Source organism: Pristiophorus japonicus, chromosome 14 (assembly GCF_044704955.1).
Source record: "Pristiophorus japonicus isolate sPriJap1 chromosome 14, sPriJap1.hap1, whole genome shotgun sequence".
In the NCBI taxonomy this organism is placed as follows: domain Eukaryota; kingdom Metazoa; phylum Chordata; class Chondrichthyes; family Pristiophoridae; genus Pristiophorus; species Pristiophorus japonicus.
Window position 1 is genome coordinate 5,344,066 of NC_091990.1, and position 18,206 is coordinate 5,362,271.

An 18,206-nucleotide genomic window follows, 5' to 3' on the forward strand; every position below is an offset into this window, starting at 1 on the left:
GACCCAGCGACGATGAAGGAACGGCCGATATATTTCCAAGTCAGGATGGTGTGTGACTTGGAGGGGAACGTGGAGGTGGTGGTGTTCCCCATGTGCCTGCTGCCCTTGTCCTGCTATTTACAGAATATCATTCTGAGGAAAAGTGCCCTGAGATGCATTGTGCACCACAGAGCTCAAGATTACCCAGAGTTACACAATGTAACCACACAGGTGTAACCAAATCCCCAGGCTGAAGCTAATAACCACGTCACAAAAAAATGCTGCTTAATTTTCAAAATATGAAAAGTAGGAACCTGTCCATTCATGGATTTAAATCACATCTGCCTGTCATCATCATCCAATAGAACCAAAGCTGCAGGTTTTCGATGTTCATAGATGAAGTGTGGGCTCCACCTGCTGGTGGCAAGTAAAGTTGCGCCTCAATTTTCTATTGCCAAACTCCAGAATGATTTTATTTTTCCGATTAAAAAAAGACTTGCATTCATATAGCGCCTTTCATGACCACCGGCTGTCTCAAAGTACTTTAGAGACAATGAAGTACTTTTTGGAGTGTAGTCACAGTTGTACTGTGGGAAACGCTGCAGCCAATTTGCGCACAGCAAGCTCCCACACACAGCAATGTGATAATGACCAGATAATCTTTTTTTAGTGATGTTGATTGAGGGATAAATATTGTCCAGGACACCGGGGATAACTCCCCTGCTCTTCTTCGAAATAGTGTCATGAAATCTTTTACCTCCACCTGACAGAGCAGACGGGGCCTCGGTTTAACGTCTCACCCGAAAGACGGCACCTCCGACAGTGCAGCACTCCCTCAGCACTGCACTGGTGTGTCAGCCTAGATTTTAAAGAACTTGAGTTAAAATATGATTGACCAATAATTAATACCTTCTCAAGTTTAACAATCTGGGGATCCTTTAAGTTACTGAATTTGAATCAATCTGAACATATTAAAAATGATTTAAAGCTTGTTATTTACATAGAATGTACAGCACAGACACACCATGTAGCCCATCCCATTCATGTCGGTGTTTTTGTTCCACATGAGTCCCCTCCCATCCGACTTCATTTAACCCGTGTCTCAGTGGGCAGCACACTTGCCTGAGTCATAAGTTTGTGAGTTCAAGTCCCACTCCAGGGACTTGAGCACAGAAATCTTGGCTGACACTCCCAGTCGGAGGTGCTGTCTTTTGGATGAGATGTTAAACCGAGGCCCCGTCTGCTCTCTCAGGTGGATGTAAAAGATCCCGTGGCACTATTTTGAAGAAGAGCAGGGGAGTTATCCCAAGTGTCCTGGGGCCAATATTTATCCCTCAATCAACATCACTAAAACAGATTATCTGGTCATTATCACATTGCTGTTTTTTTGGAGTTTGCTGTGTGCAATTTGGCTGCCGCGTTTCCCACATTACAACAGTGACTATACTTGAGAAAGCACTTCATTGGCTGTAAAGCACTTTGGGACGTCCGGTGGTTGTGCAAGTTGCTATATAAATGCAAGTCTTTCTTTAATGCTATCAGCATATCCTTCTGTTCCTTTCTCCTTCCGGTATTTATCTAGCTTCCTATTAAATGCGTCAAATAATTGATGATAAATTAAAAGCAGAACATAAATAAATCCTGCATTATTTTAAGAGGGATTCAATCATTCACCTCATTAACAGTGAATGTACTGACAAAGATTGTAATTGTTATAGTAACCAAATATTGGTAGCTGAAATTTATTTTCAATTTTGCTGGCCCTAGTTACTGACACGATCCATTCAGTGATAGTGGTCAAGTATTTTCTCGATTTGATAAAACGCTCGCTGGCTGTGCAGAGGGAGCTGGTGATTTGCTGTTAAGGAGGATTGACACTTTTTCATGTTAATATCAGTCCCAATTTCCAAACACATTAAAGTAGTGCATCAACCTCTGCTCAGTATTTTACTCCCTGTGCAGTTATCCTCGGAAACATAAAACTGCTTTCCCAGAACTACTTTCAATTCATATCGAGCAAAGGTTTATTCTCTCCTCTCTTCTTCTTTACTTGTTGCTTTGCCTCAATAATTCTCATGTCCTGCACAGATCAGTGATTGTTGGGGTCGGGCAAGCAGAAAGTCACCGGTGTAATTTCCTGCAAGCGCTCCCACACAAGGAGGGGAGGCAGTCTAACATGATACAGACTGTCCAGAGTAAAAGCCTCGTGTAAATTAACACTAATTTAAATTGCAGTCATTGGATCAGGCTGGAGGCAGCCATTGATCATGTACCATTGGCGAGGGCACGTATCTGGAGAACCGGTACATCATCATCATCATCATAGGCAATCCCTCGGAATCGAGGAAGACTTGCTTCCACTCTAAAAGTGAGTTCTCAGGTGGCTGAACAGTCCAATACAGGAATTACAGTCTCTGTCACAGGTGGGACAGACAGTGGTTGAAGGAAAGGGTGGGTGGGGAGTCTGGTTTGCCGCACGCTCCTTCCGCTGCCTGCGCTTGTTTTCTGCATGCTCTCGGCGACGAGACTCGAGGTGCTCAGTGCCCTCCCGGATGCTCTTCCTCCACTTTGGGCGGTCTTTGGCCAGGGACTCCCAGGTGTCGGTGGGGATGTTGCACTTTATCAGGGAGGCTTTGAGGGTGTCCTTGAAACGTTTCCTCTGCCCACCTGGGGCTCGCTTGCCGTGTAGGAGTTCCGAGTAGAGCGCTTGCTTTGGGAGTCTTGTGTCAGGCATGCGGACAATGTGGCCTGCCCAGCGGTTGAGTGTGGTCAGTGCTTCGATGCTGGGGATGTTGGCCTGATCGAGAACACTGGCGTTGGTGCGTCTGTCCTCCCAGGGGATTTGCAGGATCTTGCGGAGACATTGTCAACACACTGCCCAGAATTTCCCTGGACTGGAGGCTTGTGATGCTACAGATCAAGCTTCATTACAGACCTTATTCTCATGTATTTTGGGGGTAAGTCTTTCAAGGCAGAAGGGTCTAAATTGTGTTGTGTACACTGCTCGTTGCCACGCGGGGGGCAGCAAATGCTTACCGGCGTCAGTAAGCAGTGTCGACGCCTCGTCTTAAATTCAGTCGGCTCTTTGGCCGAGGCGCCAAGAGACAACGCTGCTCCGGCAATCGCCGCCAGTGTGGTGACGTCATCCAGCGTGCAACGCCTCGTTGGCGCCTCTATGGCGATATTCGCTTTGTACGCCTCATACAAACTGGCCGCACAGCCCGGAGAAAGTGATGGTTTAAGAGCGGATCTCGGGCGCGATCGCCCGGGAAGGAAAGTAAGTTTTGCTCTGTATTTATTTCTGCCTGTGTTCATGCGGTTTAAGAGTGGGGGAAGTGTGTGTGGGTCGGAGAAGTTTTAGTTCTTTTTGTTTTTCTTCTCGTTTGTTTCCTGGCACAGCGGCAGCCTCCCTCGGGGAAATTCCGTCGGCCTCCTGAGCTCCCGCCCGAGTGTGCAACGACATTTTCAGCGCTGCTCCCTCATCTTTGGGCGTAAAAACTGAATTTAGGACTTTGAGTCTGTGCCTACTATCAGTGCTCAGGCAGTAATGCCGCCTCAAACACGGCCAGAACCAATTTCCACTCCCGAGATCGATAGAATTTTGCATATTAAGGGAATCGAAGGATATGGGGACAGTGCAGGAAAGTGGAGTTGAGGTCGAAGATCAGCCATGATCTCATTGAATGACGGAGCAGGCTCGAGGGGATAGAGTGTAAAAGCAGAGAAGTCCTACTACAACTGTACAGGGTATTGGTGAGGCCACACCTGGAGTACTGCGTACAGTTTTGGTCTCTGTATTTAAGGAAGGATATACTTGCAGTGGAGGCTGTTCACAGAAGGTTCACTAGGGTGATTCTGTTGACTTATGAAGATAGGTTGAGTCGGTTGGGCCTATACTCATTGGAGTTCAGAAGAATGAGAGGTGAACTTATTGAAACTTATAAGACAATGAGGGGGCTCAACAAGGTGGATGCAGAGAGGATATTTCCACTCATAGGGGAAATTAAAACTAAGGGACATAGTCTCAGAATAAGGGGCCACCCATTTAAAACTGAAATTACTTCTCTCAGAGGGTTGTAAATCTGTGGAATTCTCTGCCCCAGAGAGCTATGCAGGCTGGGTCATTGAATATATTTAAGGTGGAGATAGACAGATTTTTGAGCGATAAGGGAGTCAAGGGTTATGGGGAGCGGGCGGGGAAGTGGAGCTGAGTCCATGATCGGATCCGCCATGATCTTATCGAATGGCAGAGCAGGCTCGAGGGGCCGAATGGCCGACTCCTGCTCCTATTTCTTATGTTCTTATGAGTTCTGCACACGCTCCTTATTTATGGCAATAGCATAACATCATCACTGTGGGGCTGTGTAAACAGGAGCGCAGCACCCCACAGCACACACACAACCAGGAGAAGGCATTTGCTGCACTTTTTACAGTTGTGTCGCTTGATTTATTAGACTTTGTTTATAGAGTAGATGCTCACCACTCTGCTCCTCAACTCCGTATCTCCCCTGAGAACGGATGTTCCTGGGCTGGTGCCTGCTGCAGCTGGAGTGGGATAATTCTGTAATCAGCAGCCAATGTACCATAGTGAGAGCGTGTTATGTGAGATAGGTGTGCGTTCTGCCTCAGGCTCGATAAGGTGCTGCCTCTCCGCCCTCACTATAAAAACACCATTAGAAGAATCATATATTTTAATCCACAAGATGTGCACCATCTACAAGATGCACTGCAGCAACTCGCCAAGGCTTCTTCGGCAGCACCTCCCAAACCCACGACCTCTACCACCTAGAAGGACAAGGGCAGCAGGCGCATGGGAACACCACCACCTCCACGTTCCCCTCCCAGTCACACACCATCCCGACTTGAAAATATATCGGCCGTTCCTTCATCGTCGCTGGGTCACAATCCTGGAACTCCCTCCCTAACAGCACTGTGGGAGCACCTTCACCACACGGACTGCAGCGGTTCAAGAAGGCGGCTCACCACCACCTTCTCAAGGGGCAATTAGGGATGGGCAATAAATGCCGGCCTGGCCAGCGACGCCCACATCCCGTGAATTAATTTAATCAATTTTTTTTATTCCAGAATATATAAAGCTTCTTTTGTCAAAGAAAATATCTGAATAGATGTCATTTTTTAATCTTCTCTTTGTAACTTCAAAGTAACAGTTAAAAGTGCACTCTAATGTCTATACTCTGAGTCACAGCCTATATTACCTTCTGGCATCCACTCAAACCTCACTGTTTAAAAGGTACGGGTAGCAACGATTCTTACCTGAGTGCACCTTATCAGGAGAATGTGGGACACACTCAGTCAGACAGGCAACAGGTGAGTTAACATAATAACTACCCTTCATCAAAAACAGCGTTTCGACTAAAGGCCCACAGCCAAAATCATAAGCCTTCGGTTCTGCCTGACAGGCCGAGTGTTTTCAGCAGTTTCCTGTTTCAGGTTTCCAGCATCTGCAGTTTTTTTGTTCATCTTATCCTGACCTGATCTCCGCTGCTGAACAGTGCACCTGTAACCGTAACCAGGGGAAACGGATCGCTGAGATCACTTTGTTACCATGAAGTTTGATGGTTTGTTGAAGTTTCTCTTGACATGCTGTGAGATGAACAGAAATTACGTGAATCCATCATAACCGTGTACAACATTCGCAGGCATTGAAAGAAAGAAAGACAGACTTGCATTTATATAGCGCCTTTCATGACCACCGGACGTCGTAAAGTGCTTTATAGCCAATTAAGTACTTTTGGAGTATAGTCACTGTAGGAAATGCAGCAGCCAATTTGGGCACAGCAAGCTCCCACAAATAGCAATGTGATAATGACCAGATAATCTGTTTTAGTGATGTTGATTGAGGGGTAAATATTGGTCCCATGACACCAAGGATAACGTTTCAAAATAGTATCATGGGATCTTTAAGTCTACCTGAGAGAACAGACGGGGCCTCGGTTTAACGTCTCATCAGAAAGACGGCACCTCCGACAGTGCAGCACTCCCCCAGCACTGCACTGGGAGTGCCAGCCTGGATTTATGTACTCAAGTCTCTGGAGTGGGACTTGAACCCACAACCTTCTGACCCAGAGGCGAGTGTACTGCCCATTGAGCCACAGCTGACACATACACTTACTGTATGTCACGTCTCAAATTACTCTATACTATACCCCAAAATATTATTTTCTGAAAGTAATCTGTGAAATTTGCATTTAAATGAATCCGCACTTTCTGCTGACACTACAGTGTTTCAAAGAAGAACAGGGGAGTTCTCCCCGGTGTCCTGGGGCCAATATTTATCCCTCAATCAACATCACTGAAACAGATTATCTGGTCACTATCACATTGCTGTGTGTGGGAGCTTGCTGTGCGCAAATTGGCTGCTGCATTTCCCACATTACAACAGTGCCTACACTTCAAAGGTACTTCATTGGCTGTAAAGTGCTTTGAGAGGTCCTGAGGTTATGAAAGGCGCTATATAAATGCAAGTCTTTCTTTCCATCTGTACATTGGAAACTGTTACTTAAATAATTTATCTGAAACTCATGTATTCTTCCAATTTTTTTTCTCTGTTGAAGATTCTGATTGATGAATGCTTGTAGTTCCAGGAGTGATTGCAACCTTCCAGTAACTTACCCAAGTCACTCTTCACTTGTGAGCCTGAACAGGAAGTTTTGGGATGTCCTTCACCGTGCCTCGGGTATCAGAGCCATGCCCAGTTGGAAAAAAGGTCGCCAAATAATTTCCACACGAATTAAAAAATAATAGCATTAATAGGGACGGTGTAATGCACGCTAATCTCCCAAGCGCCTGCTGCCCTTGTCCTTCTAGGTGGTAGAGGTCGCGGGTTTGGGAGGTGCTATCGAAGAAGCCTTGGCGAGTTGCTGCAGTGCATCTTGTAGATGGTGCACACTGCAGCCACGGTGCGCCGGTGGTGGAGGGAGTGACTGTTTGCTACAGATGTCGTTCCTCTGGATGTAGTTACATGTGAGAGGGAGACATTTCACCTGTACGTTTTGGGAAAGTTGTCTCTTTGAAGGTACACCGCAGTTTAGTCACGCTTGCGATTTCAGTGTGAGCCCAGACACAGCTCAGTAATGGTGTGGCCGACCATTGCAGTGCTTTCAATCGATCAGATCATATAGACAATCGGACATGGATTGCTCCGAAACTATTCTGCTGTCATAGCTCCAAGGATTTCCAAAGCGATACCCACCTGTCTGGATGGAGAGCGAATCAATGGGGCTGAAATCGGTGGCCTTACCGCCCACTGCCGCCCACTGCTGCCGACATCTCTCTGCCCAGTGCCACTTTCGAGGTGGCCTGGAGCGGGCGGGAGTGGAGAGCTGCCAGGAAGCGCCCGCCGACATCAGCGGACGGCCGAGTCGCGCAACTGAGCTCCCGCCCGCCGAGATGTGATATCCAGGCGGGCGGGAGTCGGCGGGCTGGAGCTTGGTCTGTTCCCGACGGTGAGTGGGAAGATGCTGAAATAAAGGTTAGTGAATGTTTTTGCAATTTATTCCTTTACCTGGATGGGGGGTCCCCTGAAGGTCCTCAGGTGGGTTTTTTTTGTTGATGCTTTTTGTTTCCAGCTGTTTGACCCTCCGTGGGTCCGACTCCATCCTCGGCGGCACTTGGGCGACAAGCACCTCTGCCGCCGAGATTGGGAGCTCCCACGCGCTGCCACCCAGATTGGCGGCGTACGTCGCTCATTTGCCGTCCACCGACCTTCAAGGGACCCCGCCGATGAAAACTCCGCCCAAAGTACCGTCCGGTACCTAGCCGGCCATCGGAGGCACTTTGGGCGGCACTTGGGCGGGCCGGGGCCTTCACCAATTTCAGCCCCCAATGTCACCATTGAGCGATGAAATTTGCTGGTCTGTTATTTTATGCTTTTCAAAGGAAACCGTTTGTTTGCGTCGGCTGAAATATCTTGGTCAGATCTGAATGCGTCGCAGGTTGTTTGTTTTCTGGATCTCTGACCGAGTGTGGTTAGCAACGGTGAGAAAGTAACGATGTATTAATTTGTCCCCATTGCCTATTCAAATGCAAATGACTGCCAATAGGTTTTACACTGGGTACATCTATCAGGCACTGTTTGGCTGTGACATCCAGATTCCGCTTTCAAATGTGCGTTGAGCTTCACTGATGGGCCCCACGGCTTGGTGTTGGAGTGAAACATGTGTGGCCCAGCGAGCTCTCAGGTTCAGTGGTCAGACTCGTTGGATGGTCACAGCCAGAGCTGGGGTGATGCTGGAACGCCCCTGAGTTAGGGCAAAAATATCAGGGTCCCTACAATACACTTAGTAACATTTTCAAGTATCAAATATTGTCTTGGAATGACAATAAATGCCATTTTTTTTTCACATGTAGAAAGAACAGCCTTTACTATACATTTCCCCATCATCCTTGAGTTCAGATCCATCCTCAAAGGCAAGAAAACCCACAGGACAAGTTTCTTGGACTAGACCCCATTAAATAGTAATATTGCGATGCTCCATACCACAATAATACTTCAGTCAAATCAATGTGACTAAAGTCTCCATAGCTGCGAACTAAATCAAACATTTGGAATGAATTTACTTTATCAAGAGAAGGGTTGGGGGATGGGCTTGCAGTGGTTATGTGGTACTTTTTCAGGCCTGCACACAGATTGCTGCCTTAATATCTGTTTTCCGAAACGTGGTTTCTATCTCCCAGGGCACAGTGTTTCTGGGTGTGCAATGGTTGCCGGGTGGGCAGGCTGGTCTGGCAAACTAACAAGGGCTGCACACTGTCGTCATCACCATCATCACAGGCAGTCCCTCAAAATCGAGGAAGACTTACTTCTACTCTAAAAGTGAATTTTCAGGTGTTTCAATGAAGGACCTAATATTCCAGATCCTGAACTCCAGTTGAAGGGTTGGAAGATGCCTGTGCGTGGATTTTGTTAACGTGGGGTGACCGTTGCACACCAGCCACCACACGGGCTTGACAGAGCGAGGTCTTGGTCCAGTGGCAAGAGTTAACCAGGACGACTGGAGACCAGCTCTGCTGCATGGACCTAGTGCGCACACACATATCGCAGTGTGGGCTGGTCCGTGCTGCCCCTGGGCCCTCGCCTTTTCCGGCTCCCAAACTCATGCCTCTCCTGGGCCCCGTTCACATTGCTCCATGATCTCTCGCTGCTCCTGCGCCCCAACCCCGCCACTCCCGCTGTACCTGCCCGCACTGCAATCACCGACCTGGACCTTGGTGACGTCCAAACCAATTGCCCTCTTCGCTGCCTACTTCCCTCTTCCTACAGCACAGACATGACACTCCCCTACCCCGCTACCCCTCTCCCCACTGAGATCGGTAACTCAGTGGGGTGGGGGATTGGTCACACCTGCCCCACCTAAGCAGGAGGTCAGCACTGCTCCAATTTGCAGCACCTGTACCCCGTTCTATCCCTATTTTTTCCTCCCTAGCTTTCCTCTCCTGAAGGCATGGCTGGTATGGTTCCAGGGGTTACAGACCTCCTCAGGTACCTTGCCCCAGTTTCCATTATTCATTTGTGAGCTTTGGCAATGATTGCTGATGGGTTATCTGCCTGTGGAGCCACAACAACCAAGCGTACCTTCTTTTTTTATTCGTTCCTGGGATGTGGGCGTCGCTGGCAAGGCCGACATTTATTGCCCATCCCTAATTGCCCCTTGAGAAAGTGGTGGTGAGCCGCCTTCTTGAACCGCTGCAGTCCGTGTGGTGAACATAAGAACATAAGAACATAATAAGAACGTAAGAATTAGGAACAGGAGTAGGCCATCTAGCCCCTCGAGCCTGCTCCGCCATTCAACAAGATCATGGCTGATCTGGCCGTGGACTCAGCTCCACTTACCCGCCCGCTCCCCGTAACCCTTAATTCCCTTATTGGTTAAAAATCTATCTATCTGTGATTTGAATACATTCAATGAGCTAGCATCAACTGCTTCCTTGTGCAGAGAATTCCACAGATTCACAACCCTCTGGGAGAAGAAATTCCTTCTCAACTCGGTTTTAAATTGGCTCCCCCGTATTTTGAGGCTGTGCCCCCTAGTTCTAGTCTCCCCGACCAGTGGAAACAACCTCTCTGCCTCTATCTTGTCTATCCCTTTCATTATTTTAAATGTTTCTATAAGATCACCCCTCATCCTTCTGAACTCCAACGAGTAAAGACCCAGTCTACTCAATCTATCATCATAAGGTAACCCCCTCATCTCCGGAATCAGCCTAGTGAATCATCTCTGCACCCCCTCCAAAGCTAGTATATCCTTCCTTAAGTAAGGTGCCCAAAACTGTACGCAGTACTCCAGGTGCGGCCTCACCAATACCCTATACAGTTGCAGCAGGACCTCCCTGCTTTTGTACTCCATCCCTCTCGCAATGAAGGCCAACATTCCATTCGCCTTCCTGATTACCTGCTGCACCTGCAAACTAACTTTTTGGGATTCATGCACAAGGACCCCCAGGTCCCTCTGCACCACAGCATGTTGTAATTTCTCCCCATTCAAATAATATTCCCTTTTACTGGTTTTTTTCCCAAGGTGGATGACCTCACACTTTCCGCCATTGTATTCCATCTGCCAAACCTTAGCCCATTCGCTTAACCTATCTAAATCTCTTTGCAGCCTCTCTGTGTCCTCTACACAACCCGCTTTTCCACTAATCTTTGTGTCATCTGCAAATTTTGTTACACTACACTCTGTCCCCTCTTCCAGGTCATCTATGTATATTGTAAACAGTTGTGGTCCCAGCACCGATCCCTGTGACACACCACTAACCACCGATTTCCAACCCGAAAAGGACCCATTTATCCCGACTCTGCTTTCTGTTAGCCAGCCAATTCTCTATCCATGCTAATACATTTCCTCTGACTCCGCGTACCTTTATCTTCTGCAGTAACCTTTTGCGTGGCACCTTATCAAATGCCTTTTGGAAATCTAAATACACCACATCCATCGGTACACCTCTATCCACCATGCTCGTTATATCCTCAAAGAATTCCAGTAAATTAGTTAAACATGATTTCCCCTTCATGAATCCATGTTGCGTCTGCTTGATTGCACTGATCCTATCTAGATGTCCCGCTATTTCTTCCTTAATGATTGCTTCAAGCATTTTACCCACTACAGATGTTAAACTAACCGGCCTATAGTTACCTGCCTTTTGTCTGCCCCCTTTTTTAAACAGAGGCGTTACATTAGCTGCTTTCCAATCCGCTGGTACCTCCCCAGAGTCCAGAGAATTTTGGTAGATTATAATGAATGCATCTGCTATAACTTCCGCCATCTCTTTTAATACCCTGGGATGCATTTCATCAGGACCACGGGACTTGTCTACCTTGAGTCCCATTAGCCTGTCCAGCACTAAACCCCTAGTGATAGTGATTGTCCCGAGGTCCTCCCTTCCCACATTCCCGTGACCAGCAATTTCTGGCATGGTTTTTGTGTCTTCCACTGTGAAGACCGAAGCAAAATAATTGTTTAAGGTCTCAGCCATTTCCACATTTCCCATTATTAAATCCCCCTTCTCATCTTCTAAGGGACCAACATTTACTTTAGTCACTCTTTTCCGTTTTATATATCGGTAAAAGCTTTTACTATCTGTTTTTATGTTTTGTGCAAAGTGCTCCCACAGTGCTGTTAGGGAGGGAGTTCCAGGATTCTGACCCAGCGACGATGAAGGAACGGCCGATATATTTCCAAGTCAGGATAGTGTGTGACTGGGAGGGGAACGTGGAGGTGGTGGTGTTCCCAGACGCCTGCTGCCCTTGTCCTTCTAGGTGGTAGAGGTCGTGGGTTTGGGAGGTGCTGCCGAAGAAGCCTTGGCGAGTTGCTGCAGTGCATCTTGTAGATGGTGCACACTGCAGCCACGGTGCGCCGGTGGTGGAGGGAGTGAATGTTGAAGGTGGTGGATGGGGAGCCAATCAAGCGGCTGCTTTATCCTGGATATTGTCGAGCTTCTTGAGTGTTGTTGGAGCTGCTCTCATCCAGGCGAGTGGAGAGTGTTCCATCACACTCCTGACTTGTACCTTGTAGATGGTGGAAAGGATTTAGGGAGTCAGGAGGTGAGACACTCGCCGCAGAATACCCAGCCTCTGACCTGCTCTTATTGCCACTGTATTTATGTGGCTGGTCCAGTTAAGTTTCTGTTCAATGGTGACCCCCAGGATGTTGGTGGTGGGGGATTCGGTGATGGTAATGCTGTTGAATGTCAAGGGGCGGTGGTTAGACTCTCGCTGGTTGGAGATGGTCATTGCCTGGCACTTGTGTGGCGCGAATCTTACTTGCCACTTGCCACTTATCACTAAGGGTTGGTATCCAGCAATCAGGAGAAGGAATACTGACTAATTGCCCTTTCTCTCACTAAAACTGGGGCACTGAATCTAATTGTAGTTTGAGGAACCAGCAGAGTTGTTTAACTCTGGGACCAACCTGGTCTTTTTGGTTCACAGATGGAAGGTTTACAGTCCTCTGTAGGTTTTACAATCAGGAATAGCTTGATTCAATTTATACATCAAGAAATATTGAATTACAGTCACCTCGTAGGACCAGAGCGCTGGATTTTCGGGTTGTTTACGGCCCGGTTTTTGACCCTCCGCTGGCGGTGAGCTCTTTCTCACCGGCTGGCCATCCCCGGGTCGGGTTTTGCGGCGGAGCTTAGAAATCCCGCCAGGGAGAGCCGCACCGGGTGTGCATCGGCTCTCCTTGCGGCGCTGCTACGAGTATTGAGTCGCACCCGACCCGTACGCCGTGAAACCCGCCCCGCAATGACCGCCAGGGAAAACACAGCGGCCCCGCTCTGCCGGTGGCAGTGACTGGGATAAACTGCAAAAAAGGTAAGTTCCAGTTTTATTCTTTTATTTTTTTGTGGCGGTTTGTGTTGTAAGCGTGTTGGCAATGCTTTTTGAATGTTTTTGTGAATTTTTTCCCCCCCTTGCAAGGCCTCTCTCGGAGCACTCCCGGCCGCGCACTTCCGTTTTTGCGCCGTGAGAGTCATACAACGCCTCCATTTGCGCAATGATTCCATTAATCGCTAACGTTAATCGGGCGGTAAATTTCCAGCCCCGCCTCCGTTTTCGTCCCGAAAGTAACAAAGTAGAAAATTTTGCCCACAGAAGCACAGAACGGTTACAGCACAGAAGGAGGCCATTCGGCCCATCGAGCCCGTGCCGGCTCTCTGCAAGAGCACCTCAGCCAGTCCCACTCCCCCCGCCCTTTCCCTGTAGCCCTGCAAAAAAACAATTCCTTCAGGTACTTTTCCAACTCCCTTTTGAAAGCCGTGATTGAGTCTGCCTCCAGCACCCTCTCAGGCAGCGCATTCCCGATCCTAACCACTCGCTGCGTAAAAACGTGTTTTCCTACCTCAGCCAACAGTAACACGAAATTCGCAAACCTCCGCTTGTGCAATACAGGTTTATTCTGAGGTTTATTGGTGCAACACCATTTTTATTGAAAAACATAGCACCGGGCACTGCCAAGGTTGAACGAAAAGTAAGAAAGGATGCAAGGCATGTCCAGAAACAGAGGTTAGGTAACACCTATGACAAAAGTGTAAACATTTCTGTCTTGTTTTGGCCGGGTACTTGTCTGTTTAATTTTGGCACAACTTCAAAGGAGTTTAAAAAAGAACCAGCTTGCGTTGCTCCAGTCTGCACCAGGACACATGTTGTGAAGTTTGCCATTATTTCCATGGTAACACATTTGAGAGAGGGACCAACAGACAGTTCATAAATAAATATACACACGGAATTTGTTCAATTATGGATATGACAACCAGTTATTTTTGATGTGGCTGACATTTACGGAAATCTAACAAGCCTTCGCAATCCTTTGAGGTTTTATAAAGAGAGAGAACAGAGGAGATTCCTTGGAGAGGGCTGAGTTGACCAGATTGGAATCTTCACAGGCAGACAGGTGAACTATTAGTTCCTGCAGTCAGTCAGAAAGAACTGCATAATTATTAATGTTATTTATAAAAGAATAGTTTAGGGAATAGATCACAACTTTTCTTGTGTTTCTTCTCCAGGAGCCAATTAGTAGAATGTTTATATATACTTCAAGCCGAACTCCAGTGTAATCGGTGAGATCCTGTGGCTTTTTAATGGGATAGAGGTTGGTGCAGTGCACAGCAATTGCCACTAGATGGTGCACTAGAGTATATACACAACATTCATTGGCCAGCCATGAGCAAAATAGGCCAATCACTGGAGATTTCTTATCATTCCCTTGGTAAATATCCCAATTGTCAATACCAGACCGGTCTTAAGTGTGAGATCTTCGACACACAGTATGTGTCAGCTATAGCACTCTCACTTCTGCGTCAGAAGGTTGTGGGTTCAAGTCCCACTCCAGGGACTTGAGCACAAAAATCTAGGCTGACACTCCAGTGCAGTGCTGAGGGAGTGCTGCACTGTCAGAGGTGCCGTCTTTCAGATGAGAGTGCCTGCTCTCTCAGGTGGCACTGTTTCGAAGAAGAGCAGGGGAGTTATTCCTGGTGTTCTGGCTGCTTTTTATTCCTCAATCAACATCACTAAAAACAGATTATCTGGTCATTTTCACATTGCTGTTTGTGGGAGCTTGCTGTGCTTACCACAGTGACTACACTCCTCTGAAAAGTACTTCATTGGCTGTAAAGCACCTTGGGATGTCTGGTGGTCATGAAAGGCGCTATATAAATGCAAGTTTTCCTTCCCTCCCCTCTCTTCACGCCTGCCTGGTGAGGGGATTTTAAGTCTTTTCTCTTGCAGCTATGGAAGTGGGGTTATTCCAGGGTTGATAACGGTATGGGAAGCTCTGTATGAAAACGATATAGGCTGGAAAATTACTGGCACAAACCCTCCACCGGCCAGCCCCCACCCCTGCAGTGGGCGGGCGGGCAAGGGATAGCCGACTCACACGGCTTTAAGCTTTCCCCACGTGAGTGAACATGGTGGATAACTCCTACAGAGAACTGTTAAAACCAAATGTGTTCTTTGGCAAGTAAGAATTAACTTTACAAAGACCCTATGGTGCTGTCGGGTTGTATTCTAATGCTACTTACTGAGTGAAGGTTAGGCTAGTCTGACTTTCATCAGCAAATTGCTCAATTATTCAAAGTCAGTCACTTAAAAATATCGCTGTTTAGTTTAAGAATAAAAATGAGTGTGCAATTTATCACCCTAATGAAGTAATTACTGTTTGTCATATATGATATGTGTTCCTTATTAACCCTTCACTCTCACTTTGATCATCTTTCTTCACTGAAAAGCAATTTGCTTTAAGGATACCTTCTCGTGATAAGAGCAAAGGGTAAACATTTGCAGAGTTGTAATCCAGATGACTTGGCTCATTTGGTAGCGCTCATGCCTCAGTGGGTGGGTAGCACCCTCACCTCTGGGTCAGTAGGTTGTGGGTTCAAGTCCCACTCCAGGGACTTGAGCACAAAAATCTAGGCTGACACTCCCAGTGCAGAGCTGAGGGAGTGCTGCACTGTCGGAGGGGCAGTACTGAGGGAGTGCTGCACTGTCGGAGGGGCAGTACTGAGGGAGCGCTGCACTGCTGGAGGTGCTGTTTTTCAGATGAGATATTAAACCGAGGCCTCAGGTGGATGTAAAAGATCCCAGGGCACTATTTTGAAGAAGAGCAGGGGAGTTATCCCCAGTGTCCTGGGGCTAATATTTATCTCTCAATCAATATCACTAAAACAGATTATCGGGTCATTATCACATTGCTGTGTGTGGGAGCTTGCTGTGTGCAAAATGGCTAAAAATGCAGTGAGTGCAATTGAAAAACAAGAAGGGTTTGTTGTATGTAAAGTGGTTCAGGGCAGCCCGAGTATCACCTTAGATTAAATGTTTTAAATATATATGTTGAGATTAAATTAAGTATTTGAAAAATACAATTTTTGGATGTCTGTGGGTGTGCAGCCTTGAATGACACTAAGTTTAGACGCGGTGCACATCATCCACAACCACTTATATATATATATATATAAAATCCGTCACAAATAATGAACGCTTTCATTCTGTAATGTCTGTAAACTTGTAATGTTTGTAGCTCCACACTGTGGATGTGGACGTATTGTGTACTGCAACTACAGAGTTAATAATAAAAAGAAGCAGGAGGTTCCGGAGACTTCCAAGAGCTGCCTGCCGTGTTAGAAAGCTGTGTGTGCTTGTGCTCTGTGAATATATCACATTTGGCGGCTAGATGAGATTTTTTGGATGATTTAAAGGTGAAGGATTCAGCCAGCTGACAAGTAGACTTTAGCAGTTTCTCCGTCTTTACAAAATCCAAGGTAAAACAACGAGCATAAGAACATAACATAAGAAAATAAGAATTAGGAACAGGAGTAGGCCATCTAGCCCCTTGAGCCTGCTCCGCCATTCAACAAGATCATGGCTGATCTGGCCGTGGACTCAGCTCCACTTACCCGCCCGCTCCCCATAACCCTTAATTCCCTTATTGGTTAAAAATCTATCTATCTGTGATTTGAATACATTCAATGAGCTAGCCTCAACTGCTTCCTTGGGCAGAAAATTCCACAGATTCACAACCCTCTGGGAGAAGAAATTCCTTCTCAACTTGGTTTTAAATTGGCTCCCCCATATTTTGAGGCTGTGCCCCCTAGTTCTAGTCTCCCCGACCAGTGGAAACAACCTCTCTGCCTCTATCTTGTCGATCCCTTTCATTATTTTAAATGTTTCTATAAGATCACAGCTCATTCTTCTGAACTCCAACGAGTAAAGACCCAGTCTATTCAATCTATCATCATAAGGTAGCCCCCTCATTTCCGGAATCAGCCCAGTGAATCGTCTCTGTACCCCCTCCAAAGCTAGTATATCCTTCCTTAAGTAAGGTGACCAAAACTGCATGCAGTACTCCAGGTGCGGCCTCACCAATACCCTATACAGTTGCAGCAGGACCTCCCTGCTTTTGTACTCCATCCCTCTCGCAATGAAGGCCAACATTCAATTCGCCTTCCTGATTATCTGCTGCACCTGCAAACTAACTTTTTGGGATTCATGCACAAGGACCCCCAGATCCCTCTGCACCGCAGCATGTTGTAATTTCTCCCCATTCAAATAATATTCCCTTTTACTGGTTTTTTTTCCAAGGTGTATGACCTCACACTTTCCGACATTGTATTCCATCTGCCAAACCTTAGCCCATTCGCTTAACCTATCTAAATCTCTTTGCAGCCTCTCTGTGTCTTCTACACAACCCGCTTTCCCACTAATCTTTGTGTCATCTGCAAATTTTGTTACACTACACTCTGTCCCCTCTTCCAGGTCATCTATGCATATTGTAAACAGTTGTGGTCCTAGCACCGATCCCTGTGACACACCACTAACCACCGATTTCCAACCCGAAAAGGACCCATTTATCCCGACTCTCTGCTTTCTGTTAGCCAGCCAATTCTTGATCCATGCTAATACATTTCCTCTGACTCCGCGTACCTTTATCTTCTGCAGTAACCTTTTGTGTGGCACCTTATCGAATGCCTTTTGGAAATCTAAATACACCACATCCATCGGTACACCTCTATCCACCATGCTCATTATATCCTCAAAGAATTCCAGTAAATTAGTTCAACTTGATTTCCCCTTCATGAATCCAAGTTGCGTCTGCTTGATTGCACTATTCCTATCTAGATGTCCCGCTATTTCTTCCTTAATGATAGCTTCAAACATTTTCCCCACTACAGATGTTAAACTAACCGGCCTATAGTTACCTGCCTTTTGTCTGCCCCCTTTTTTAAACAGAGGCGTTACATTAACTGCTTCCCAATCCGCTGGTACCTCCCCAGAGTCCAAAGAATTTTGGTAGATTATAACGAATGCATCTGCTATAACTTCCGCCTTCTCTTTTAATACCCTGGGATGCATTTCATCAGGTCCAGGGGACTTGTCTACCTTGAGTCCCATTAGCCTGTGCAGCACTACCTCCCTAGTGATAGTGATTGTCTTGAGGTCCTCCCTTCCCACATTCCCGGGACCAGCAATTTTTGGCATGGTTTTTGTGTCTTCCACTGTGAAGACCGAAGCAAAATAATTGTTTAAGGTCTCAGCCATTTCCACATTTCCCATGATTAAATCCCCCATTTCATCTTCTAAGGGACCAACATTTACTTTAGTCACTCTTTTCCGTTTTATATATCGGTAAAAGCTTTTACTATCTGTTACTGCATACTAGTTATTGCAGAGTTTAAAATGGCAGCTCCCATAGCAGTAATGGGACACTTAGGTAAAT

At 46.8% G+C, this 18,206-nt stretch overlaps 1 protein-coding gene across 1 annotated transcript in view; it reads right to left on the bottom strand.

Moving 5' to 3' along the window:
* LOC139279272 (discoidin, CUB and LCCL domain-containing protein 1) overlaps positions 1–5,432 on the bottom strand; it is a 180,176-nt gene extending 174,744 nt beyond the window's left edge. Inside the window, exon 1 of the mRNA XM_070898402.1 lies at positions 5,254–5,432. Coding sequence (XP_070754503.1) covers positions 5,254–5,335 — 82 coding nt within the window. The 5' untranslated portion in view covers positions 5,336–5,432. The remainder of the gene's footprint in view (positions 1–5,253) is intronic.
* Positions 5,433–18,206: the final 12,774 nt, after the last annotated feature.